At 42.4% G+C, this 26,199-nt stretch overlaps 1 protein-coding gene and 1 non-coding gene across 2 annotated transcripts; both read right to left on the bottom strand.

Annotated features, from left to right (window-relative positions):
- Nucleotides 1–34: 34 nt before the first annotated feature.
- On the bottom strand, nt 35–25,841 carry ZCCHC8 (zinc finger CCHC-type containing 8). The gene is made up of 14 exons (XM_075534991.1): nt 25,493–25,841; nt 23,977–24,019; nt 21,262–21,336; nt 18,907–19,012; nt 17,818–17,895; nt 14,971–15,074; nt 14,787–14,852; nt 14,175–14,235; nt 13,612–13,754; nt 12,969–13,111; nt 11,644–11,765; nt 9,819–9,905; nt 9,517–9,634; nt 35–5,248 (listed from the first exon to the last, which is right to left on the bottom strand). Exons 1-14 carry the CDS (start codon nt 25,677–25,679, stop codon nt 4,473–4,475), a joined length of 2,109 nt encoding a protein of 702 aa, XP_075391106.1. The 5' UTR covers nt 25,680–25,841; the 3' UTR covers nt 35–4,472.
- LOC142430168 (U1 spliceosomal RNA) lies at nt 24,544–24,708 on the bottom strand. Its single transcript, XR_012780626.1, has one exon. It is a non-coding gene; the product is annotated as a U1 spliceosomal RNA (small nuclear RNA).
- Nucleotides 25,842–26,199: the final 358 nt, after the last annotated feature.

Below are 26,199 nucleotides of genomic sequence, written 5' to 3'. Positions count from 1 at the left end.
TATTTCAAAAACAATTTTATTGGGAGTTAATAGATATATCATTCCATAGTTCAATCACAAATACATGACATTCTTGCTGATTTTACCTGCTAATGAAACCAAATATAAAAGATACAGTACACTGATTCTACTAGAGAATTTGAGGAATGAATTCATTTAGGATTTGAGGAAGCCTCTTGCTGATAGCAAGTAGATTGTTATTTGTTTACTTATTACCACTTAAGAAAATGAAATTGTTTAAAACAAGTTTTGCTTCTTTAAACAATTAGATCATTTGCTATTTCAGTAAGGGCAGTACCTTTCCACTCAGATGACAAAAGCTGCCTTTGTTTTGGCAACCTGTGTTACAATCCACACCCCTTTAAACTGGTCCCCACCCCTGCTCCACCTTGAAGTATAGGTGTTTGGTTGTGATCTCACCTACGCACTGCCTGGAGGTTTGCTGCAGCACAGGCAAGTCCAAACAATGACTGGTTCCTCCACTGATTGCTGTCTTTTTTTTTTTTTTAAATAAATCATTTTATTGGGGTGATCATTGTCTTCTTAATACTGAATACTACATGGAATAAAATTTTTAAATGGAGCATGTCTTTTAAGACAACTACTACCCTTTTTTTTTTTCTGGGCTCCCTTCTGTAACTGTCTCTGCTTCCATTCATCCTGAATTGTTTTAGCAGTCATCTTCTTAAAATACCAGTAAGATCAGGGCACTGCCCTACTTAGCCATAGTTAACCATATTTTGCCCTAATAAAATTCAAGCCACAAAGCAAAGCAATCATGGGATGCTATTCATGAATAAACATTTTTTAAATTAAGAAATCATTTTACTGGAAGTTCTTACAGCTCTCATAACAATCCATAGATTAATTGCATCAAGCACATGTTGCCATCATCATTTCTAAAACATTTTCTTTCTACTTGAGCCCTTGGTATCAGCTCCCCCCCTCCCATGAACCCTTGATAATTTATAAATTATTTTTTCATGTCTTACCCAATGTCTCATTGCCTGTGGAAATTCTAACTCACCTTTAATTAGTGTGAAGCTAGTATTCTATTGGGTTTTCGGTGAACGTTTACACAGATCAGTTCCAACATTTTTCTACATAACTGATTCAGACATTGCTACATTCTTCAGGATGTAGGAAATATTTTCATTCTATTTCTAGTAAGTAGCCTTCCTTCCCCCCTTACATTTGTAAAAATTGCCGAATTTTGCTTTGTGTATAATTTTTTAAAGAAACCACTTTGATATAATTTACATATCATACAATTCAATGGTTTCAATATATATAAACTATTTTTCAAAGTAGAACACTCATGGGTGACACTCAATCTGCAAACCAATCTATTATATAACTAAAAAGTGCTCTGGGATAGTTTGAGGGATGATTTAAAGTATATTACATTAGTCTCTAATTCCTTCAGTCTCAACCTAGGCCCAGTCAGTAATTCTGGATTTGTACAAGAATGTGAGGTGTGTTCCACATTCCCCTACTGTTCGATCAGGATCTATCTGTTGTGGCCCTAATTAGAATAGGCAGTAGTGTTAAGTGGGCACTATCTAGTTCTGGTCACCGAGTGCATGGGGCTGGGGCTCATGGAGTGAGTCCTGCAGTTTCTTCTATGTGTCTTGGTGTTTCTCTTACCTAGTCTTCGAGGACTGACTCAAGCCCAACCTCTCTCTAGATGTCTTCAAATACCTTCCAAACAAATATTTAAACCAGTGCTCCTTTTGTTTGAAGCCACATTCTCCTGCCCAATGGCCCAAGTTCTTTACTGGACCTCATTGTAATTAAGAAGCTATACCTTCGTTTCTACTGGTGTGTAAACAGCAAAGGCAGGATTTTGCTAACTTCTTTTAGTGCCCCGAAGCATGTTCAACAAGACTTATTATCTTATAATAAGTATACCTTCAGGAACTGGCTGAAGACATTGTATTATATATATTTTAAAATCAGTGCTCTTATAGTGCTTTTAAAGGGAAGTGCTGAGTTGGCAGTTTGAACCCATCAGTGGTTCTGTGGGAGGAAGATAGGGCAGTCCATTTCTGTAAAGATCAGCCTTGGAAACCCATGGGGGCAATTCTAGTAGATCCTGGCTTATCGGGCTGATTTGAGTCAGAATCAACACAAGAGCAGTGCTTTTTTAATTTGAAGGTTAACTTGAGTCCTGGGTACACCCAGCCTTGAAAACCCAGACAGTTCTACACTGTCCTACAGGGTCACTGTGGGCTGGCACGGACTCAATGGCACCCAGTTGGGTGATATATTTACTTAGGCACTTGACTACTAGCTAGGTTAGAAGTTAAAACACGTCTTGGAAGGCAAACCGGTGATCTGCTTCTCAAGGGTCACAAGGTGTAAAGTTCTACTCTGACACACATGGTGCCATGAGTTAGACAATTCGTTCCATAGTAACTAATTTACCAGTTGCCTCAGGCAGTTCCTTTAAAAAAAATGAAGTTAGTATTTTATATGAGATGTAGATTATGAAAATGGAGTTTTCTATTAATTACTATAGCATGTCTGGCATATGCTGAGGAGAAAGCTGTTAAGATTCTGTCTATGATGTTGAAAGACTCATTAATTACTTAACATGAAAATCAAGCCCCTTGTGTGGCCATTGGTGCTGACTCCGTGACACTAAAACCAAAAACCCCAAGTTCACTGTCACTTAAGACCGTAACTCTATGCATGTGAAGAAAGCCCGTCGCAGGTGGATTTTTAACTGTGGGACTTGTGATTAGCAGCCCAGGGTGTAACCACGGCACCTACTGACACAGTGAGCCAAACTACCCTACAAAGGACCAAGGCTGGACTCTCACGGCATCCGACTGCCACCACTTTCTCCTGTTGTGATGAATTCCAATGGCAGCGGGGCTCTAACCACTTAACCATTGAGCCACCAGGCCTCTGCACTACTCAGATGGCGACTCCTTGACTTGTCTAGTTGAAGATCATGACCTCTCTCCATAACCACTTCTTGAGGGTTGACAAGTCCTTTAGCCTTTCTATGCTTCTGTTTCTTTAGGTTGTTTCCACAATGTGGAGATATTTATCTGACAGAAAATATTGGGTAGGATAATGCACCTAAGACCATTAATTAAACTCAGAGAAAAATGCCAAGCGCATTTAACTTTGTTTCTGCTAGGTTCAGTGAGTTTTCAAATGACTTGCTCCATCTGTATTCTTTTCCTGGAAGCGTAGTGGGTTTTGAATCAGGCTGCTTGCTTACCCACAGGGCAGTGGTTCCACTGACCAGGCACTCGAGCAAAAACGACCTTTGTCAAGGCTGACAGCCATTCTACTTTGTCCTACAGGGCTGCTACGGACCAGAGTTGGTGTGACGACAGTTGGTTTATTTTAATACTTTTCTTCAAGTAAAATCTAAATCTAAAATGGTGGTTATTCTGCTCCCCCTGCTGGTCCAAGAACTGTAACACTACTGACTGGACATCAAGTAATTTAAGATTGTTTACATGTTTATTTTCATATATCTGACCAAGTATAAAGGTGCAATGACACTCCAAATAATGACAACAACCAAAGTTCTGGTTCTTTTTTGACAATTGGGACATCGATGTCTATTTTTAGTTGTAAGTTAACTTAGGACTCAAATCTAGAAAATGCTTTTATACCAACGTTAGCTGCTTCTATTTTTTTTTCTTTCCCTCAAAGTTATTCCTTGAAAAAAACCAAAAAGGTTCCTTGGAAAGATTCTATTTTCTAGATGTAGGGTAAAAACCTACGGAAAACACCTAAACTTTCAATTTCGTAGAACTGTATTTGCTTTTGCTACTATTCATTTTTGTACCACCTAAGTACCTTCCAAACTTCTGGTTGTGTACACAAATTTAACCGTGAATTACTTTTGATTGTACTTAAAGTCTCAGATTATGAAAACTAATTTATTAAACCTCTGTCCACAAAGATAAACATACCCGCAGCAAGCGCATGAGATAACATTACAAAAAATTAAAGTGTTATTAAAATTGATGCCTGTAAATCACTTACAAAAATATCCCAAATGGGATAAAGCTGCTCCTCCCTGATTGTTTTATTTGGTTGCTGGAGTTGCACTATGACTTTAAAATGGTTAGTTTTTTTTCCTTTTAAAAAGTGATATATTAAACTTATGTACAGGATAGTTAGCAAAAGGTATAAAGGGAAATCAACATACAAAAGACTGATAAAAACCATTACTCTGACAGAAACTCACAATCCAAAAATAGTATTAACCTTAACAAACAATCTCTAAATCTGCTCCTAACCCAAGTTTTTGTTGGAGAGAATAAAATATAAAGGGCCTAGCTTTTCCATTCCTTAAAAAAATTGGCTTGGGCTGTCGATCACAATTAAACTTGGGATAGATTTTTAAACATGAAGGTAACAATTTTATCTGTCCGCTTATTAGTTTACAAACAAAAAGGCAAAAAGGATCGAATAGTTAGTTCTTGGTGCTGTGGTAAGCCTTATTCAGAAGTCTTTTTGCTTTTTTGCTGGTTCCGGGGTGAGTTCTTCAGCAAGTTCCTTATTCTGAGATACATTCCAGTTGACTCTGCCATGTTCTCAAATTCAAACGGAGTTATTCCCATTGCAAACTTGCTCATGTCAGGTATGGGGCTGTGCGTTTTAGCAGCTGTGGAAGGACTGGTGCCTGGAGGGAGATTCTCGCTGCCCCCGTTGCTGACGCCACAGTTTGACACAACATTGCCGTTATCGAGGGCAGCGCCTTCACAGCTGACAGGGGCCGACTCCTGCTTCTCTCTCTCACAGAGCACCGAGGCGTCTGCAGCTGGGCTCGCTGAGGAATGCTGGACTTCAGATTTCTCTGTACAAGTGTCGGGTGCCTCAACTTCAAGGGGCTCCTCGATGACTTCAGCTGGCACCTGCTCTTCCGATGGTTTTCCCTCGGGAACAGGGAGGTCTAGTTCATTGGGACAAGGTGAAGAAGCAACAGAGTTTCCAGTTAAAGGCGTGTCCACAGGAATATCGGAATCGCTGTTGACACTCTCGGCCTGCTGGAGCGCTGCCCATATCCGCCTCTGTCGCTCCTCAAGTTCCTCCAGAGTCAGGGCGTCCTCATCCAGGGCTGCAGGGGTGCTTCGGGTTTGGGGTGAGTCACTGGGTGTCACCGGTGGGGTGCCCTTGGGGAGAGGTGGCGTGAAGACGGGAGGCGTGCCAGGTGGCAGTGGAGGTTGAAACTGAAAAGCATCTCTACCCTGAGAGCTGTGTGGCACCTCCCCATCTGAAAACAAGGGCGTTAGGAGACAGGTTAGAAGGTGTGATGCTACTTGTTTAGGTTTTTTCTTATCTGAACTAAACAAAGGGAGCCCACAGACTCTACGGCTCCAGCGGGGAACACTACGGAGATTCAGCCACCATGTGCAGCCCTTTATCTCCTCACATGCCCTCACGGGCACATCTCGTCAGATGAGCATCTTCTGGTACTAGGGACATCGGACAAACACTGGGAAAGTCATTTCTGTGCTGCGTCTGACATGAACAGGGAGGGGGAGGGGAGTGGGGCAGGGGAGGAGGAGGTATTATGAGTGCAGAGTCAGTTTGTGGGCAACTAGAGTGGGAACTGTGCCTGGAAACTCAGGCTGACTCCAATGACGGAGGACAGGGAGGGCGACGGGAATGAGGGTGAAGAGACAAGAATGGAATATTCCCGCCTAGTGAACCCCCAGTCTAAATGCCTCTCCTGAGCTGTGGGGTCAGACCCAGACACACTGCCATCACCACCACCACACAACACATCAACCCATCTAAAACAAAGCTTCTTTTCCTGAAACCTGGTTTTCACGCCCGCTGCTCTTCCCATGTGCAGCACTGTCGATTGTCAGAGGCCGGAATCTTTAACACAGTGAAATCAACCACCCCTGCTCCCTACCGCTCTACACCTGACCAGGCACATGACCACAATCACAACGCTGTTCCTGCCTCCTAATCGACTTTCCTTGTGCAGTGAAGTGGGTGAGCACCAGAACTGGCGGGGACTGCCCTCTATTTTCCTGGTCTCACAACATTTCTGCCTTTGATAGTCTTGACCATTCCCCCAAGGTCATTTAACTCTAAAATGTTTGGGTTTTCCTTCAGACAGATTTCATTCAGCAACACCCCAGCTCTAGCTTTCGCAGATGCTACGGTCTCTGCCCTCTGACTACTGCCAGATCAGTCTTTGTGAGGTGCAAGCCTCATCCTAGGAAGCTTCTCACCTATCAGCACTTTCTGGTGGCACAAGAGTTAACTTCACCTTGGTTAACAGCTAACTTCACACCCACCAGCTGCCCCGTGGGCAAAGGGTGTGGCAGTTCTATTGGCCTGAAGGGTTCTTCCCAGGAGTCTCCCTGGAGTCCACTCAACAGCAATGGAGGGTGTTGGTGTTTTCATTCTGCAACACTGTGGCTCAGGTTATTGGTGACAGGGATGTCCCCTCCTCACTGGCACTTAGGTCAAACATGGCATTAGGGTAAACAGAAGCACTTTCTCTCTTCCAGGACCAAGAACTCCATCTTTCATTTACATAGTCCTGGTGGAGCAATGGTTGACACTGAGCTAGCGGAAAGGTTGGGGACGGAAACTCACCAGCTGCTTGGCAGGATGAAGAGACTGTAGCCTGCTCCTGTAAAGGTTTACAGCCTTGGAAACTCTATAGGGACAGGCCTTCTCTGTGCTAGAGTTGTATGCTCTGAACCACCATCGACAGCAGTGGGTGTGGTCTAGTCTCTATGCCATCTTACTGTGTAAAGTAACTCCAGTGTGTGCCTGATGTGAGCTTTCATGCTGCTGGATCTGCATCTCCCCTCTCATCCGTCCCAAGCTTACTCATCTACCCGGCAGATCCCTGGGTCCACCCTTGGCCCCCATGTTCACCTGGCAGTAAAGGCACTATTCCCTGTGTGCAACCCTTACGTTCGGCAATCATCTCAAGGCTGCTCATTGTATATTTACACCATGGCAGCCATCACACAGCATTCAAGTGAAGCTCATGCCTCTGTCATGCTACAGCAAGACAACAATTCGCCAAGGGTACGAGCTGTGTCTGGTTCACCTCAGGACCTCGCATCCGGAGATCGGAAACATAGCCCAGGTTTTGAAATGTAGGAAATGGAACTAGGTAACAGAACCCCACAGCTATGCAGACCCCGTCTGTAACCAAGAGTGTGTGAGGAGAGTATTACACTGTCAGATTTTGGGGAGTCCCTCTGAAAAGCAAAGAATAAATGAAGAGAAAGGATGGACACAAAAGGACCCCAAACCAAAACTAGCTATAAATTTCACAGGAGCTACCAGGCAAGAGTGGCATTTACTGAAATGGTTAGGATTTGGTGGGAAGAGATATAAAGGTGGATAGACTTGAAGATGACTGAAAGGTTTACAGTGAGGTACTAAGAACATTAGATTAATGACCACACAAAAAAGTGCCAGCTGGCAGGATGGCAGAGGATGTAGACCTGATGTTTTTTGTTTTTTTTTTAAAGCAGATGCATATTACCTTTTTAGTAAATGATAACAGAAGAAGGTTAAAAGAAAATAAACACTCGGGTAGCTACAGTACACATTTCAAAACTAAAACACTACACCCACAAGTTTGTCACAAGGAATTCATTTTGAATAACAGGTTAATTATTCACTACCAATAAAATTTCCCATAGAAAAGTAAACTTTATAGTGACTCCAAGTTTCACTGACTCCTCTTCCTTCTTTCATTGGGGTGGGAGAGACCCCTCCCCTCTGGGGTCTTTTAGTGTGTTGATTAGCTAGACTAGTTCCTTAGGCCCCAACTGACCCTTCTCAGTAGTCAGACCTAGAACTTGGCCTTGGTAAATCAATAGGTTACATAGGTGGGGAACCAGGTGCTACTAACTCCTTCTGAGACCCTGCCTGCTATGTGGTGTGGTGGCTGGGATCATTGAAAGTAAAACAGAAAGACATTTTGGTAGCTGGGAGATTCACACGCAGTGGGGGCAAGACAAGTGAAACCAAGAGGAAAATAGAAGGCACGTGGCTCGCTGGTCTAAAAGACCAGAAGAACTACAGGGTGTCTGGCTACCACAGCTCTGAAAGGGATCCCAACAGAGTCCTGGGTAGAACGGGAGAAGAATGTGGAACAAAACTCAAACACCACAAAAAACACCAATCTTACTGGACTGCTAGCAAGCAAGGGAACTACTGAGACCAGGGCCCCGCAGTCACCCTTTCAAGCCTGGAACCAAACTCCTCTCTGGGCTCTACTCTCAGTCAAACGACAGACAGGCCTAGGAGATGAACGACAACCCCGGGGAGCGCTACACTCTTTAGAACAAGCAAACCCATGGGACCACAAGAGAGCATGTCTTTACGGAGAAAGCTCTGAAAGCAGGCGAGGTAAGGAGAGCAGTCACGGTGTGAACCTTAATGCCTCTGGATTTAAACCTCGAGAGATTCGATTACTTCCTGGGAATTTGAAAACAGAGGGCACAGGAAATCTTCAAATTTGGGGCAGCTTGTATGACCTGAATTTTATTTATTAGCGGGTCTTTGTGCCATTCATCTTGATGCTGAAATTAAATCTCACTTCAGAGCCTCTGACCTTTGAATCAGGGCCAAGAAGATGAGCATGATTCAGGGATGGGGAATAGAGTAAGGAGTGAATTTTCAGCTTTGAAATTTACACAATTCACACAAAATTCTGACTCACTTTACAGCCTCTTTCGGGGCAAAATCCCAACCTCCCACTACTGGTCTCAAGGAAACCCAAAGCAGCAGTGGCTGATATTGGGGAACTTCAAAAAGGCGGGAAAAGGACTGCACTGACTGGCTAAAAAGCAGCACCCCAACTCGGGTTGACTACAAGTCCCTGATAAGCCCGAGTGAAGAGAAGAGCCGAGGAAGTCTCATGAGGGTGACTCTTTCTGCCCCGCACTGGGTTCAGAAGACGGGTTTCCGCCCGGCCTCCCTTCCATGGGGAGGAGGCAACATTTGTTGAATTAATAAAATAAGAAAAAGTGGGAGAGACTGCAGCGACTCTGCTTGCCGTCTCACAGCAGTGCCCCATCGGAGGTGCCCGTCTAGACTGGGCTTTGCCAGGGATACCCCTTTGTATTCTCAAACCAGGCTGTGTATCTGGGTGCAGTGTGAGTCTGAGCAATCACTAATCTAATCATCAAAAAGAAATCAAAGCTCAGTATTTCAAAAGTATTTACTTATGAAAAGGAAAAACTTCTTTTTCATAAACTTCTTATGGAACGAACAACAAACAAACAAGCAAACATAAAACCACAATTCTGACTCACTGCAACCTCACAAGACAGTCTGAGGCTGGCAATCCCGACGGTCATCAACTGCCTCCTCTTTCTCCCCCTGGAGCAGCTGGGGGGTCGGTGGTGCTTTCACTTGCTGACATTTCCGTTAGCAGCCCCATGCATCACCTATTATGCCACCCCAGGGTTGTTTGCTGGAAAGAGGGAGCCTGTAAATCCGTCCCGCCTTCTCAATGACTACAAAAGACTAGGGTGGAGAGGAGCCTACCAGAGTCGAGCTCCATGCTGGTGGGAGATGCTTCAGAGCCGCTGTTCTTCTTCTGCTTCTTTGGGCTACACGGGCTTGACCGAGACGAGGACCTCTTACTGCTTGACCGCACAATGGGCTAAATGGAGGGACCACACCAAAGGCGAATTAGATGGGGAGAGACAATAATGAGACTCCATCCCACGAGCTTAAATACGCTACAGATAAACACCAAAGTCTGTGTATATACAACATGGGTGAAATTTTCCCCAAAAGATGAAGCAGCAGTCTTGTTCTAAACCACACTCTGAAAACTGATTTACCGCTTGGAAGTTAGAAGTCAGGTAGTTGGCAAACACTTCCTTCTGCTGAGATGCCTGCATGGGTATGGAGCCAAACATCCTCCACTCCTGATGGTGACACAAAGACACAGGTTGGCATCTTAAGATGTAAGGCTTTGAGATTCAGCTCAAAATATGGGGCTCCTTCTTTTTAAGGAGTTAAGCAAAGAAGTGGTGCTATGAAGGGAAGGAATCCTGGCTGACCTGGTTATGAAGACTACCTACAGTCACTTGGACCAGGAAGCTTTTCTCTGCTACATACAAGTTCATGGCAGTTAAGAGCAAAGGGTCTTGGGGGGCACTCCCTGGCTCCAGTCTCATTCCCATCATCCATTTGTGCTGCTGACAGCTCACTGCTACTTTCTGCTTACCCATTTACTGAGCCAGAACATCCTCTCTCTGCTCTCTTTTCAGATTGAGTACTAACCTTTAATATCCATAATATTAATTTATCTTTCAGTTCCAACAACACATTTAACAATGGTTCTCGTTACAGATTTGGGGCTCTGGGTCAGTTACGTCTATGGGTGGGGCTCAAGAACGTGTATTTCAGGTGAGTATCCTGAGGTCTGGATGCTCCTGGGACCCACTTGTAGAAGCAGAGACAAGGTTAGCCTTTAATCAATGTCTTGTATTCTTGTATGAGTTACCGTACTTCACTGTATGCTAAATTCAGATTTTGGGCTTCTTTTCTAAGCTGTCTTCCTAAAAACACAGACCGCAGAATAACTCTCCATCCCCTGAGAGTTTTTCTGTAGAGAATGGAACAGTGTACTTTGAGGAGGAAAAAATTAGGGAATGAACGCTGGTATATTATAGGTTTATTAAAGATTTTACTTCCTATGTATTTGTGACAGTTACATAACCGGTGTCAATTTGGGACGTCAGAAGATTAAGAGTGAAGGGGTGGAGTCTAGCCTGTCAATCAAATTATAGCAAAAAATGCGTGTGGGCATGACTTTCTCCTCAGGATTCTGAGAAATCTGGTTTTTCCTCCTTGGAGGCATAAGACTTCTCTCTCTCTGCTTACTTCCTGCGAGACATCCCTGAGAGGAAGCCACTTGGACCTACCCTGAGGCAGCCCTGGGAACTGGAGGGGACACATGGAGACCCCTGCTAGCACTGAGGTGCTTCTACTGCTACTGATTTTGCACCCACTGGCCTGTGATCTTCCTGCATTCAGTGTCATTGTATGTGTTTCGTGAGTTTGAAGAGGACTTTATAGAATTGGTATCGGACATATGGGCTAATATCAGACTTATGGATTTGTACTGAACTGGGTTGGAATGCTTTCTTAATGTACAATTACCCTTTATATAAAACTCTCTCTTATACACAAGTTTCTACGGATTTGTTTCTCTAGTCTACCCGGACTAACACAGTAATTCTTAAATATGTATAACTCTGCCTCAGAACCACCCCAGACTTTAAAATACCGCACTTTTTACTGTACAATCGCATTTATATTTACTGGAAAGTTGCAGAAACAGTACAAGAGTTCCTGAAAACCCACATAACATTTCTCCCATTGGTTATCATTTTATATTAACCCCACATTGTAAAACATTAGCTCCTCCTGCCTTATTTTTAAAATTATAAACCTCTGAAAATACATCAAGAACAAAATTAAGAAGATAAATCTCACCATTTGAGCATATGGGTTTCCCACCTACTTTTGTAGCTACTTCTTTTTTTTTTGGTAGCTACTTCTTTATGTCACAGTAACTGCTGCATAAGCTATCATTCTGAAAATCTTTAACAAAAGAACACATCCCAGAAAACACAAACCCACCCACATAGTACTTACATCAGGAATTCCTCTGGGAGTAGATATATTAAAACCTGGGTAGTTTACCAATTTGGAGAGATCATAAGTGACACTTCTATTCTGTTGCAGTTCGCCAGCTTCTGCTTCTCCGTCACGCTCATCTATTTGAGATCATCCAAAGGGTGACAACCGTTAGGTAGCAGTCGGGGACACTCTGAATGCTAGACAACTTCTGGATGCATTTAGAGGACGTTGCCAAGCATCTCTGGTGCTATTTGTAGGAGAGGGTGGGGTGGGACTGGGAAAACAGTTTATTTTGACATTTTAAAAATTCTGATGATCAAAACGATCCACACACATTCTCATTTTAAAAACATTGACAGCATTAGAGCTAAAACTAAAGTTCTTCACCACATCCTCATTCCCTTTCTTAATGGCAACCATTGTTGGGCCTACATATACTGTTTCCATATGAAAGTCCTCAGAGAGAATGTATGAGGGAAAGATGGCTTCAAAAAAGTTCATGGACATAATCTATGAGCATTACATTCTGCTTTTCCATGAATGTGTATGGAATCACACATAGAAACTTGCCCTTTCTCATTCAGTATTCCAGACATTTTGCCATGTCTTCTCATAGAATTTCTCTTACTCTCTTTGGAATTGCTATAAGGGGTCTGCAGCCCACACTTGTCACAGTTTAAATAGGCATTTCCCATCAGGGGTTTTTCAGTTCCTTCTACTTTTTTTCTCCCATAGTGCATGAGCACACAGATCTAGGGTAGATAGGAAAAGCAAGAGGTCTAGAACTGAGTTTATGTAGTCTTGGGGCACTGAGACAGACAGGCAGATCTAGGAGAGATGGGGTTCCAGATCATCACAACAAAGTGAGTCATGTGAGTTTTTTATGTTCCAGGGCTTAGAAGTTATGCTTGCATCGCATCATGTAAAAGCTGGAGCTAATGGGAGAATGACCAAAATGTGACAATAGACATGAAGTAAGCACAGGCCCAAGGTTGGAAAACGGCATCGATGAACTTGGATGATGATGATGCCCCCCACATTTTCAATTAGTAAAAAAGGCAGTGTCTGTGAAGTGTGCTAAGACAAGGTATGCCCGCTGCCGGTACTGAGAAAGGTAGGAGCCCTGTCTGAGGACAAGCTGGAGACTGATGTAGCTTCAGAGCCCGAGCAAGTCCAGATGACCACTGGTTGCACTCCTGTTTATTACTGACTTTTGCGGCATTTAAGTTAACTCAGCATATATTAAGCAAGCTAGACACCCCCATTTTACCTGACTGCTTCTCTGAATTAACAAAAAGAAATAAAAAGAGGGGGACAGGGTAGAGAAGGCAATACTCAACCTTTTCCATCATAGAGTGCGAGCCCAGAATTTTCCAATTCGGCCTCTTTGAGCCAACCTGGTGGGTAGCCCAGCTGACGCATTCGATATATAAAAGGTGGAAGACTTTTGTCCGTCACACCTAGCGCATCTTGAAGTTCCTCACTAGGTAAAAAGAAAAGAGGAAGTAAAATACTCTATTTTCATTTGAAAACAAACAACAAACTAGTTACTTTAAAGGATTCCTAGGTCTTACATTACATAAGACAAAGCGGCTTCCTTCCAAAAGTTCATGGGAACATTTAACTTTAATTGCAACCATCCATAAACTTTGTGAAGCACCTTTCTCTATGGCGTAAAGACACACAGTTAAACAAACATACAAAAACTAAATTCAGTGCCACTGAGTTGCTGCCGACTCATAGGGACCCTGTAGGGGCAGGGGAGAACCGTCACCATGAGTTTTTGAGAGGAGATAGAAAGCCCGATCTTTTGTGGAGCGGCTGCTGGTTTGGAACGGCTGTCCTTGCAGTTAGCAGTCCAACATGTAAACCCCTGTAGGCTCACAAAGGCAGTTCTACTCTGTCCTACAGGATTGCTATGAGTCGGAAGGGAGTCGAAGGTAGTGAATTTGGTGTGGTTTTTGGTATGGTAAAGAAACATACCTAATAACTCCTGGCTTGAATCTCCCGAATCTTTCTTCGACTTCTTCTGCATGGTAGCGCTGCTGGAAGCTCTGACTGTTGGCCTCGCCAAAGGCATCCATATACTCTTTTCTCTTTTCACTTATGCGAGCAGCATTCCGAGGCTAAATCGTAAGGTGGAAAAGAATGTTATGATACATTTAAAACTACTCTAGAATTTAAGTCAAGCAAATAATGACTTCAGTCTTAATATCTAAGAATGTGGAAAAGAGAGGATATTTTAGAAAAACGAGAAAAGAAAAGCAGTTGGTTCGGTTCCTCAATCTTATTGTAAAATCAACACAAGATTTTATACTATTTGTCTAAAAAATTAAGTTTTTTGAATAAACTTTTTAAAAACAAGGCAAATGCTATTCAGTTTGTACACAGAGCACTATGATAAATAACTTAAAAAAGAAACTATTGTCTTTAAATCTAAGAGGAATTAGAAATGACTGCATATCACATCACACAATTCTGTACATGTGTAGAAAGCAATACAAAGCACTAGTTCAAAGGCACTTTTCAATGGGAAGGAAATTTACCATTGGGCATTCTTTCATTTGATGCTCTTCTGAACCACAATTGAAACAGTGAGGCTTTGGCCTATTTGGTCAAAACACAAAGATTTTCCAAAAGTGAATCAATAAAATTCTGGAAAACAGTAACTTTTATCAGAGAGACAGGAAAGCAAGTACATCACAGATTACTAAGCTCTGTAAATAATAATAATGTGTACTTTAAAAAAATACACCTCATGTCCTTCATAGTACATATAGAGTTTTAAACCAAGAACCATAATGTTTCTGATGGAATCTGTTACCTCGTTGGTTTTTACAATGATTAATAAGAATCGAGGCAAACGGTCAGAGTTCTTTCAGGTAACATAGAAAGAGGGCAGATGTTTGTAAGACAGCAATGAAACTGACAACAATTATACCTTTCCGCCCACCCAGGCTCATTAAACTCAAATAAATGAATTCCAATAAACTCATGATTGATCTTTACATATACAACAAATTCTACCTTAGTCTGCAATTTACTTGTCAGAAAGCCAGGCATAAATAATATTTACTTTTCAAGTTTAAAGGCTTAGTGGTTTTGGCTCAAAAAAATAAAACAAAGAAAAAAACCAAAAAAGAACTCCCCACACAAACCTTTTTGCCTTTACTTGTATCTCTTGCCCTTCTAGAGAAACAATTTGGCTGAAGACTTGCTGGTACCTTTAGTGAATTTTATTAAGGAATAGTTATCAAAGCCTGTAAAATTTGGTAAAAACGTTTTTTAAAGGTGAACTGAACGGAGAGGTGCACTGAGGTCTTCATTCACTGGGTAGGATACTTGGGGGTCTCCCATCCTTCCGTGAGCTGAGGGTTCTCATTGAGTAGCGGCTGCCCCAATTTATCAAGGCAAAAATTAGAAAAATACAGCACACTTCCTACAACCTGCAGGAAACAAGTCAGAAGACACTGCTAGTTAAGCAAGAAAACAGACAACGGATCATGTAAGAGTATGATTAATTTCCTTTAACAATTAATTTCTGGATGATGTTATTAGAAATAATAACCAACTCCCAAATTACGTGAGCCAGTTTTTATTTCCTTATGTGCATCTCCTAAGTTCCCTCCTTCCTAGATCCATGTGCGTTCCCTTGCTGCGGAGCACTAGTTACTAGTCAGGCTATACATACTCTCTTCAGACTTAAAGAACAAACCAAATGAAAACCTTGGCATTCCCCTGCAATTTCCATGTATCCCTTTTGCAGCAAGACCTGTAGCAACACTGTCTGTATTTGGCCTTTCCACCTCCTTTCCTCCCATTTCTCTTTCTCTTTTGCTCCTCACCACTCCTCACACTTTTTGGTGGGAACGTCAAACAGCAAACTTGAAAGAACAGTGTAATGAGCATCGATAATGAACATCCTATACCCTCCACCCAGGTGCAACCATGGCTAACTGACATCATTACACTTTACCCTTCAATACTCTATCTCCTAAGAATGTTCTTTATAAACCACAATTGAGTATGATCACACAAAGAAAATGAAAGTTCTCCAAGGCCAGTTGTCTCCTAAATGCCATTTATAGCTTTTCTTCCTCAAACCAGGATTTGGTGAAGGTTCACACATCACCATTAGTTGTTACATTTTTTTTGGTCTTTCTTGCACTAGAATACTTTTCCTGATTTTTACAAAATGACACTGCCGCTCACTGTTGAACATCTCTAGGAAAGCTTTTGTTCTAGTGTATGTAAGACCTCATTCCCTGGGTTCTCTTCCTGCCTGGCTGACTACTTTCTCCGTATTCTTTCCTAGAAATTTCTAAATACTGGCCTACCCTAGTTCTCTCTCCCTAGGTGCCTTACGGAAACCCACAAAATGAAACGGATGCATGTACCAATAATCCCTTACTGTCCAATCCTGACCCAGCCCTAGCTCCAATCATGTGACCGATTGGACAGCTCTCCTTGGATGTCTTACAAATGTTCAAACTCACAGATTAACAACCCACTGGCTGCCCATCTCCAAAGCTGCTCCTCCTCCAGCCTTCCACTCTTCTGGGTGTTCACACCAACACGTGAGCCCTTCTAGCCACGCTCTTCCTCTCAGATAGTCTACATTCAACTCTTTACAAATTTTATGAACTGTACTTTCAAACAACTTCTTTTTTTTTAAATAAATTTTATTGGGATCAAACAACTTCTAATTGCTTCTTACCATTCTATCCAAAGTCAACATTTTATCTTCCTCACCTGGTTTCCACTTTCCACACTTAACTACCTATGGACGACTTTCCACCCAGAAGCTAATTCATTTTTTTTTAAAGTTCAAATTGTATCAAGATAATGCGTCCATTTACAGCTCTCTAATGTCCTCCTATCTCATTCAGAATTCCAAAATCCTCACTATAACCTGTGAGGCAATCTAAGGATTTAGAACATATACTGTATTCTATGGAGTCACATGGCCTGAATACCAAACCCTTGGTCACTTTGTTTTCTATGTCTGCTTCTTCATCTGTAAAATGAGAATAATACTTTCATGAACTGTACAGAGTTAGAATAGTACCTGGTACATAGTAATCAGGAGGGAGGCACAGACTTCTGCCTTAAGACTTTCTCATTACTTTTAAAAGTGATAGTAAGTAGTGGGACCCCAGCAGCTGGTCCACTTTTTCAGTTCACTCTGGCTTGGCCCAGCCAGGCTGTTGTTAACCACTGTGCAGAATAGACGCTTGCCCCTCTGTTACTCCTTAACTCTGTACCTCTTTTATTTTGTTTTAGAGCACTGCGTCTCCTATTATAATTCAAAAAGAATAGAGGGGGTGTTATCTAGTTTTCTCCTACTGCTGTGTCCTTGGATCTTAGAACAGGCCCTGGTATAGAGCAACATTCAATGCATATTTATTGGTATTGGCTACATAGCTAATCAATAAATGTAATTCTTGATTTCCAGGCGGTGACACTGTAAATTACAGATTCTCAGAGTCCAGAAGGAATGAAAAGTCACCTATTTCAATCTCAGACATTACTCTGATGGCATCTTTGACTCTGCAATAACCACCTAATGTTTTTTAAAGTCATGATCTAGCCTTGGAATATAATAACCCCAATATCACATTATCTTTTTAAGAAATGGTACATTGCAAACCCACACGACTTGCTTAGACTGACATCCCCGAGTTTTGCATGCACTTGCTACAAGTGGGAATCGGCTTGATGGCAGTGACAACTTGAAAGGATGCTAGTCCAACTGTCGATTCATCCCTGCTCAGCTTTTTTTAGTTTTCCCACTCTTCTCATCTGTTCGAATATTTGCCTTCCAAATCTGCCATCTGTTCTAAGAGCTGGCTATCCCTCAACTTCATGCCACTGGTACATTCAGCAAGCCTGCCTTCTCTATCTTCATCATGCCCTTGAGAGTAAGTGCAACAAGGTTAAGAAAAAAACAAAGTCTACTAAGTATGTCTACTGAGACCCCCCACCCCCCAGTACAGACTACAATAGTAAGTAAAAAGATGTCTGTAAGATGAAGAGGCTGAAGGCCAGGCTGCTGTTACAATAAGGTTAATCAAAGAACATGACTGAACTGCGTAAGACACCTGGACTATTCCACTTTATTATTTAAATACCCTGAGAGGGAAAACAGAGATCTGGAAAGCCCAAACCCAAATGCCCGCCCGCGCTTACACTAAAAGGCTCCTTGCTGTTTCCAACGACGCGGGCTTCCTCTACTTTACAGTCCTCTTCCAGCACGACACTGGACGGCTGACAGAAAGAAACGGGCCACACATCACATCAAGGGTGAATGGAATCTGAACACACTTGTTTTTATTTTCTAACATATTTTTGGATTCACTGCTGTCATAATCAGTCAGTTGGTTAAGCTATAAATGTCTACAAGAAATCTCATACAAGTGTGGCATCTTCTGAAATATTGGCACAGACCAGGGTCTGTTGTCCATGAACATTCATCATGGAAGCCCCAGCACCTCAACTGGCCAGAGACTTATCTTGAAATCATAGAATCAGAATGATTAAAAAAATAGTAATTTCATATTACTGCTCACTCGGGTCAGCTTTAGCTCAGCGATTACTTCGTGATTTGATCTAATAATTTCCATATTACGGTTTAAAACTGATGTTCAAAACAACCCTTAAAGTTCCATATTCTGAAGTGTTCTTTGAATAAAAAATTAATATTCACTATGGTTACATTGTTAAATATATTTTGTTCTTTCATTCTCTAAAACCTGTATTTGATTGATTAAAAATTAAAAGTGATGAGAAGAAAATTATATCAGAACGCTTCATTTTCTAGCCCTGAGGACCCAGAGCTTTACCTTCTTTCTTTTAGGCTATTTCAGACTACTTACCATCAGACTACTTATTTATAATGTTAAAAAGAACATACCCAGTTTATTACTGAAAGTTTATCAGCTTTACATAAAAGAATCAGACATTTTTATAAATATTTACAAACTTCAGAAATACATTTTTTTGTTTTCCTGTTTTGAAATTAATTTTATGCCTCAAAACTATGTGCTCAAGCTTTCATTTTGAGTTTACTGAATCTGCATAAAACTCCTCTGGCCACAGGACCCATAGTTCAAACAAAGTCAGAGAGCTGTATTAGCCAGACTGAGACAGTGAATAAGGAAGCCACTTCAAGGTCGGGAGGTGGTCAATCTTAACATTCTGGTTTGATGCCTGTGGCCTCATTCCTGCCAGTGAACAGAATAACCTACTGATCTTAAAGGCTCTTAAGTTATTAAATACCTGGGGCAAAAGATTAAAGGAAGTCTTTTCCACATCTTTTTTCTGCTGTTCCTCAAATCTTTTTACTAAATTTGATACAAATTCCTCTATTTCTTGATGATATTGCCTGTGTAAGAGGACAAAATGGTCAGAACCCAAACAAAGGAAAAACATTTAATAGACTGAAGTCTTATGCATATCATCAGAGGTCACGTGTAAATTTCACTGTCAGAGGTTTATCAAATCATGGACACTATGCAATGCTCAGGAACCTACTTCTCAGGAAAAGAGTATTATCCAGTGAAAGAATTGATTATGACAACCTAGCAAAGCGTCATACATAAGAGTTTTTGCCAAATATTTGTTCAAAGACTAGAATGATAGAGAATACATGTCAATAACTGAAAACACAAAAAATTCTTTCCTTCCTACTTTCCCCTAGTCACCTATCTCCATGATATAACCTAGCAGCCAGTCCATATCTACCTCCCTCCCGAAAACTTTATGTATTGAAATACAAGGAAACATCATACAAAAATTCAGACCAAAAAGAAAGCCAGAAAAAACACAGCAGTCTACTCTCTCTAGCCTGCCTTCGAAAGCCAGGATCATGAAATATTCTTGTTCAATTAATCTAGCACCAAAGGAGCTAACTGGTCACAATTCCTCGGAATCAGCTTCCCTTTTATAGGCTACGGGAGCTTTCTGGGCTCTTCCAGACCAGACAGCCTGCAATTTCTGCAGGTGAGGTACCAGGTGAATGGTATCCAAATGGGTGTGCTGCATGCCTCAGTGGGGTACAGATGTCAGCATGGAGAAAGCAGTACAACGTCCCCGCTGTGCCCATCGTTTGCTGCTGCACTCACCACCATCCAGTGTCCTCATCTCTCACTCAGGTTCTACTTCTGCTGAGAAACAGCAAGTAATGGGCTAACCCACAAGTAATACTATGTGAACTCACTGCCATCAAGTCGAATCAGACCCACAGCAACTCTATAGGACAAAGTAGAAGTGCCCTTGTGGGTTTCCCAGACCGTAATCTTGACGCAAGTAGAAAGCCTCAACCTCACCATTCTGTTCCAATAAAGGAGTCTTGGAGGCATAGTGGATTACTTGTGGGCAAGCTCAGTAGTTCAAAAACACCAGGCACTCCGCCCAAGGAGAAAGATGAGGTTTTCTATTCCCATAAAGAGTCAGAATCCATAGGGGTAGTTCTACTCTATCTTACAGGACCACTGAGTTAGAACTGAGTTGATGGCAATGAGTCTACTACTATATGAAGGGGTTTCAAAAGGTTCCTTGGAAAATTCCACGATCTTTTAATTTGCCACACACTTTCTGAAGGCCCCTTGTATATATTCTCAGTTCCTTGCCCAGCACTTAAAATGAACATCTGATTAGGCAGTTCAGACGGCTGAAAAGTAGTTGTCGGAAATGTCTTCGGCCAGGCTATGAGGAAAGGACAGGGCAAGGCCCCACACCATCTCAGAATACTGGCAAGGAATGCAAGGAGTCACTCCATACCCAAGCATGCTGGAAGGCTTGCAAAAGTCTACTTCTGATATTAAGCAATCATATTGTGGGCAAATGTTAAAGTTTGTCCATAAAGTTAACCTGCTTTCTGAGCACGATAGCTAACAATATAATTATGGATGACCGTGCAGTGTGTATCTAATTAGGGGTTATTTATCGAGAAACCACCCAGGGAGGTAGCTGTTCATTTCATGGCTGCTAACCAAAAGGCCCGTGGTTCAAGCCCACCAGCCGCTTGGTTCCATGGGAGACAAATGAGGCAGTCTGTTTCTGAAGAAACCACAGCCTTGGGAACCCTAAGGGCAGTCCTATGCTGTCCTGTAAGGGGCACTACGCTGGGGAATGGCTTCCTGGCACCAGTCTTCATCTCTTTAGCAGCCATCAGGTTGACTCGGACTCATGGTGACCCCATGTGTGGGGAACAGATTTGGCTCCAAAAGATTTTAAGGCTGTGATCTGTTGGATTCCCATGCTTGTCTTCTGAAGTGTCTCTTGATTGAATTGAACTTCCACACATTCGGCATTTAAGATTTGTGTCACCCAGGAACACCTACAGGTGCTTTTTAAGATTCATACGGTTTTCAGTACGGAAGCCGATATACGGAGATATGGTGACTTGTATAGGTTCCCCTATGTAGAAGCAAGAGTCTAAAGCCAAGTTCAGGTCTATATTGATGTCAATTTCCATGCTTTCAATTATAATAAAATAAATTTTAACTTCAGGCATTTTAGTGAAAAAAACTTAGGATACTTTTAAGTGGGAACAAAACCAGCAATTTTAGAGAAGACATTCTATATAAATACATTAATTAATCATATTTAGGAAAAGAAAAAATTACTTACTTTGAAATAGCATTGTTCATAAATAGAATCTGTAACAAAGGTCCATCTAACTTAGTATCCTTCACCAGTATTCCACTAAAATAGAAGTTAAAATAATTTCTTAGAAGATAAAGCAAGTCACATATAAACACATCACTTACATATCAAACAACATATATATTTTTTACAAATAAGGTTAAGGGCCAGTTTTTCCAAAAAAAGGAAAACAGATTTAGCAATTCTACCTAAACTAAACTGTTTAAACCATGGTATCATTTAACTACTTAAAAATTTTTTTGTTTTGGTAATTTGTGTTTATTTTATTGACAAGGAAATTATTTATAAATACAGAGTTTTGGAATTTATAAAAAGCATCCCCAACTGGTTCCCTGCAATGATCATACTCATAATACTTTTTTTTTTACTTAAAATTTTTTTCACAAAAAGAAAACCTACATTTAATTTTTTAATTATCACCCCCAAATCTATCTAATGGCTAACTGCTAGACAGAGGGGGGGGCGTTTCAGGTGATCAGCAGGTTATGAACTCAAGTTTTTTCTGAAAGAATCTGAGTGAATTTCCAGTAGGAAGGATAGGAAAATGAAACACTGTAAATGGGAAAACTTTCGAAGGACAACATACGGCAGGAGATAGCTCACATCCCAGATTCTAGAAGAGAGATTGTAAAACTTATACTTTTTCTGGATTAGATTGTCAAAACCCACAAAAATAAGTAAAACTACAAGCAAGCATAGACCTTGAAACCTAGCCTTTCAAACCCTGGGACAAGCTAATGTCCCAATTCCTTCTCTTTTCTCCTGCTTCATATTCTCATTAGTCTAGTAAGTGAAAGAAAACAATCTGTATTTGGAATCATCCATAGCAAGGAAAGCAGTGATTTTAAAACAAACAAATTCAGTCTTGTTTCAATGTGAGCAAGCTGCATTAAAAATAAATATGGCTTGTGTATTAAATACTTTCAATTATTACAGTTCAAAATAAAAAGATTAAATCAGGATTATTTTAAGTTTTACTTCTCATTCCTTCTGGGTTTTCGGTAGACTAAAAGTTAGCAATTTTAGATAATTTCTCCTTTTTTATGATGCTCATAGTTACTTTTAAAAACCGCCAAATCTTATGATCACTTAAACTCAGGTGACCCGCATCCTTTTCTAGGACATATTTCATGTCTGAACAATTAATTCCATTAGAATTTTTGTGCTTATCCAAACAAATCTGTCTTGGAAGACACACTGCCAGAATGCTCCACAGAAGCAAGAAAGAATGGGGAGACTGTCTCTGCACTGTGGTCATGTCATGAGGAGAGACTAACCCCTGGCGAAGGACATGATGCTTAGTGAAGCAGAGAAAGCAAGGCCTCCAGCAGGAGATGGATTGACACAGGGACGACAGTGGGCTTAAACATAAAAAATTGATGGCACAGGATGTGGCAGTGTTTCGTTCTGTTGTACAGAGGGTTGCTATTAGTCAGAATCTACATGATGGCACCTAACAGCAACTATACAAAATCTCCTTAAATCTACAAAGGGAGCCCTGGTGGTATAGTAACTGGTTATGAGCTGCTCAAATCCACCAGGAGCTCCGAAAGAAAGATGGGTTTTTCTATTCCAGGTAAGTCTTGGAAACTCATTGAAGCAGTTCTACCCTGTCTTGTGGTATTGCTCTGAGTCAGTCGTAACTCAATGGCAGTGAGCTTGTTTTGAAATCTACAGAAATGATGACCTTTACAAGGAATCCTAGGTATATTTAATATACTTAATACCAACCCAAACCAATCCTGATTCAAAGCAACCTAATCTGTATGGACACAGCCTCATTTTCTTCTTCTCCAACTAGGTTTGGATAGAACAAAAAGTCACGAACACCATGTTGAATCCAACTCACAGCAACCATACAGAGCACAGAAAAACTGCTGCTGTGGGTTTCCAATGCGATGAATCAGGAGTAGCGAGTCTCATCTTTCTCCCCCTGAGAGCCTGGTGGGCTTGCAGTGCTGACTTTGTGGTAAACAGTGCAACTTGAAGCCAGCTACATTACCAGGATTCCTAGGTTTGAAGCAGCGACCTTAGATAATTATTTTAAATTAAAAATATCCTTAATGTCTAGTAAGAAGCTTTTTTCAAGCCTCAAAATGTGCTCATTTAGAAGAAGGAGGGTGAGGGCATGGAGATGTTAGATATACTTCTAAATTATTAAATGTTTAAATCAATGGTTCTCAAGCTCCCTAATGCTGCAACCCTTTCATACAGTTCCTCATGTTGTGGTGACCCCCCCCACCAACCATAAAATTATTTTCATTGTTACCTCATCACTGTCATTTTGCTACTGTTATGAATTGGGAGATCCCTGTGAAAGGGTCGTTTGACCCACAAAGGGGATGCAACCCACAGATTGAGAACCGCTGTTTTAAATAGTCATCAGTATAGCTAACCAGTTATCACAGAAGGTACTAAGGACAAAAAAAAAAGTTCTATGAAACATGGCAGCCTCAGAATCTGTCCGCTTGAGAATACTGTTCTGCATAATACATTTGTTCTTTTTAGATTCAGTGACCTTTTAAGTGAACTTAAATTGCCCTGGTGGTGCTATGGTTAAGTCCTCAGCTGGTTAGGATGCTTAGGAAAAGGTGTTTGACCCCATCACCTTCAGATGGATGAAGCAGTTGTCAGGAGAAATAAGGCACAATTATTATGGTGAAATTTAAGACCTCATACCTTGGTCGAGTCAGAAGGTTCAGTTTTCTTTTAAGTTCTTGATGTTATTACTTGTTAAGGAATATAACAACGAGAAGAATCATGAAGATCACAAAATTCCAATTACTAAATGCTCATTTTTGATGTCAGAATAGCACCAGTGAACAGTAAAATACTCAACATGTAACTTCAGAAAAAGACATTTTGTGAACTCCTTTTATTAGTAGGCACCTGTACCTAACTATTTTCACTAAGTTAAAATAAAGTTTTACTTTAACCCTCTGAACATATATTCTAAGACTTGGACAGATGACTAACGGAATGAACCCAACACAGTACACAAATAACGGTGTTCTGGCCCCAACAACTATTTATTTACTTAACTTTGCTATTAACCATGTTTATACTAGTATTAGTTTATGCAGCTTGGAAACCTGAAAGCAATATAGGTCTTTCTATGAGGTGGTCAGCAAACGGTTAAAAAACGATTCCCAAATTCAAAGCATCCCGATACAAGCAAAAACGTTAACCGAACAGCCTAGTGATGGGCCCCTGTATGGTTTTTTAAAATCAATTTATTTTATTTTCCAGGGGAGAGCGCGATCGCAGTGCCCCACCACCACAAATTATACATTTGGGGATTTTCGCATTTGGGGCGATCGCAGGGGTCAGCACAGCTGCAGTGCAATGGGGGCGCCTCGCCCTGGGCAAACCACCTTGCGGATCATGGTGTCTCCCCTGCCAGGTAAGTACGACAGGTCTTTCAACTTCCCTAGATTTTGAAAACTTTGAGAAATGGAATGTTGGGAAAGAAGGCACCATGACCACTTTTTAATTATTTTTCAAAGCGACTGGAAAACAACAAGAAAGACGAATCCTAGGAGTCTCCCTGCATGGATTTCAGTTGTAAAACTTTGAAAAGAAAACCACCCTGAGCCAACACCATCGGCCGAGAGAGACATCGCAGGAGAAAACCAAACCCCAAGCCCTTCAGAACGTACATAAACATACTCTCTCCTCCGGTTCGAGAGCTGCAATCAAGTGAAGTGAAGGAAAACTAACTTTGGCGCCTTCTCCCAATCTAGATTGACTTCAGCTCTCTCACAACGAAACCCAAAGCTGCAAACCCACTTGGCCTGGGCGCCCGCACAACTCTGAAGTCAGTCCCCCAACTTTCCACTTAGGGAGCCTGACGGTCACACAACTTTAGGTTGGGGAGCAAGACCCACAACAGACCCCCCACATGCCCGTGGGTAACGACTTCACAGGGCCGGGGCGCCGGGGCAGAGGGGACCACGGCAGAGGGGACCACTGAGCAGCCCAACAGTCGGGATTAAACCCCCAAACTCAACCACGGGGCGTGAGGCACCAGGCGCGAGGCGAGCCCGGGGACCGCCCGCGAGCGAGCAGCGCCCAGGCCCGAGGCCACCCGGCCGCCCCGCCGCCGCGGGCGGGAGGAGCCGCTTGGAACTCTGGCCTCGCTGGAACTTCCGCCGCCCGTTCTCCGGGAGGCCGGCCCGGCGAGCGGGAAGGATATTCTCGGCGCGGAGCCGCTTCACCGTGTCCTCCCACCGCCGCTCCGCGTCCGCCTCGCCGTCGCCATTCTCCGCCGCTTCCTCGCCGTCGTCCTTGAAGCGAGTGTGAACTGGCGTCGGGGCCGCATCGTCCGGGTGCTCGAACGCCTCAAACAGCTCCAGGTCGCCGAAGTCCACCTCGGCCGCCATTTTGGGCCGGGGAGAAGGCCAGAGAGGCGGCGCCGGCCCCCGCGCCCGGGCGAAGGCTGCAGGGCGGGACCCGCGCGAGGCTCCGGCCGGGCGAGACCACTCGGGAGGGCTGCTCCCGGCGCGGGCCTCCCAGGGTGCACTGGGGCGGGCCGGCCGCGAGACTAGCACTGTCCCGGAGCCGCGGCGAGAGGGCGTGCGCGCGCGGCATGCCGGGAGCCGTGGTTTCCACGGGCTCGTTAACGCAGTGAACATTGCAGACGGGGATTGGTCCTTTTGAAAGGTGGAGACTGCCGCCCTAGGGTCACACTATTGCAATACTTGGTTGCCGCTCTTGTGCAGCTCCAGCTCAAAGTACAGAGCTCAACGAATGGCTTATCACAAATTCTGGTGCACGTGCCAACGAGCCGCAAATGTACAGCTGTACTTGACACAACGGATATATGTATGGATTGGGTTGTACGAGCCCCCAATAAAATGATTTTTTTTTAAAAAGGGCATTAAGAAAAAAAAGGATTTCGCC

The sequence above is a fragment of the Tenrec ecaudatus genome, chromosome 16 (assembly GCF_050624435.1).
Source record: "Tenrec ecaudatus isolate mTenEca1 chromosome 16, mTenEca1.hap1, whole genome shotgun sequence".
NCBI classification, from domain to species: domain Eukaryota; kingdom Metazoa; phylum Chordata; class Mammalia; order Afrosoricida; family Tenrecidae; genus Tenrec; species Tenrec ecaudatus.
The sequence above is the reverse complement of the archived record's forward strand: the minus strand, read 5'-3'. Positions and strand labels throughout refer to the sequence as shown.

Coding starts and splice junctions, on each gene's coding strand:
- ZCCHC8 (XM_075534991.1), bottom strand. CDS start 25,679: ATGGCGGCCGAGGTGGACTTCGGCGACCTGGAGCTGTTTGAGGCGTTC. Junction 24,020..25,492: donor GAAGCGGCTCCGCGCCGAGA/ATATCCTTCCCG, acceptor ACAAGTAATAAC/ATCAAGAACTTAAAAGAAAA. Junction 11,766..12,968: donor CGCACTCTATGATGGAAAAG/GTTGAGTATTGC, acceptor GATCTCAAATAG/ATGAGCGTGACGGAGAAGCA.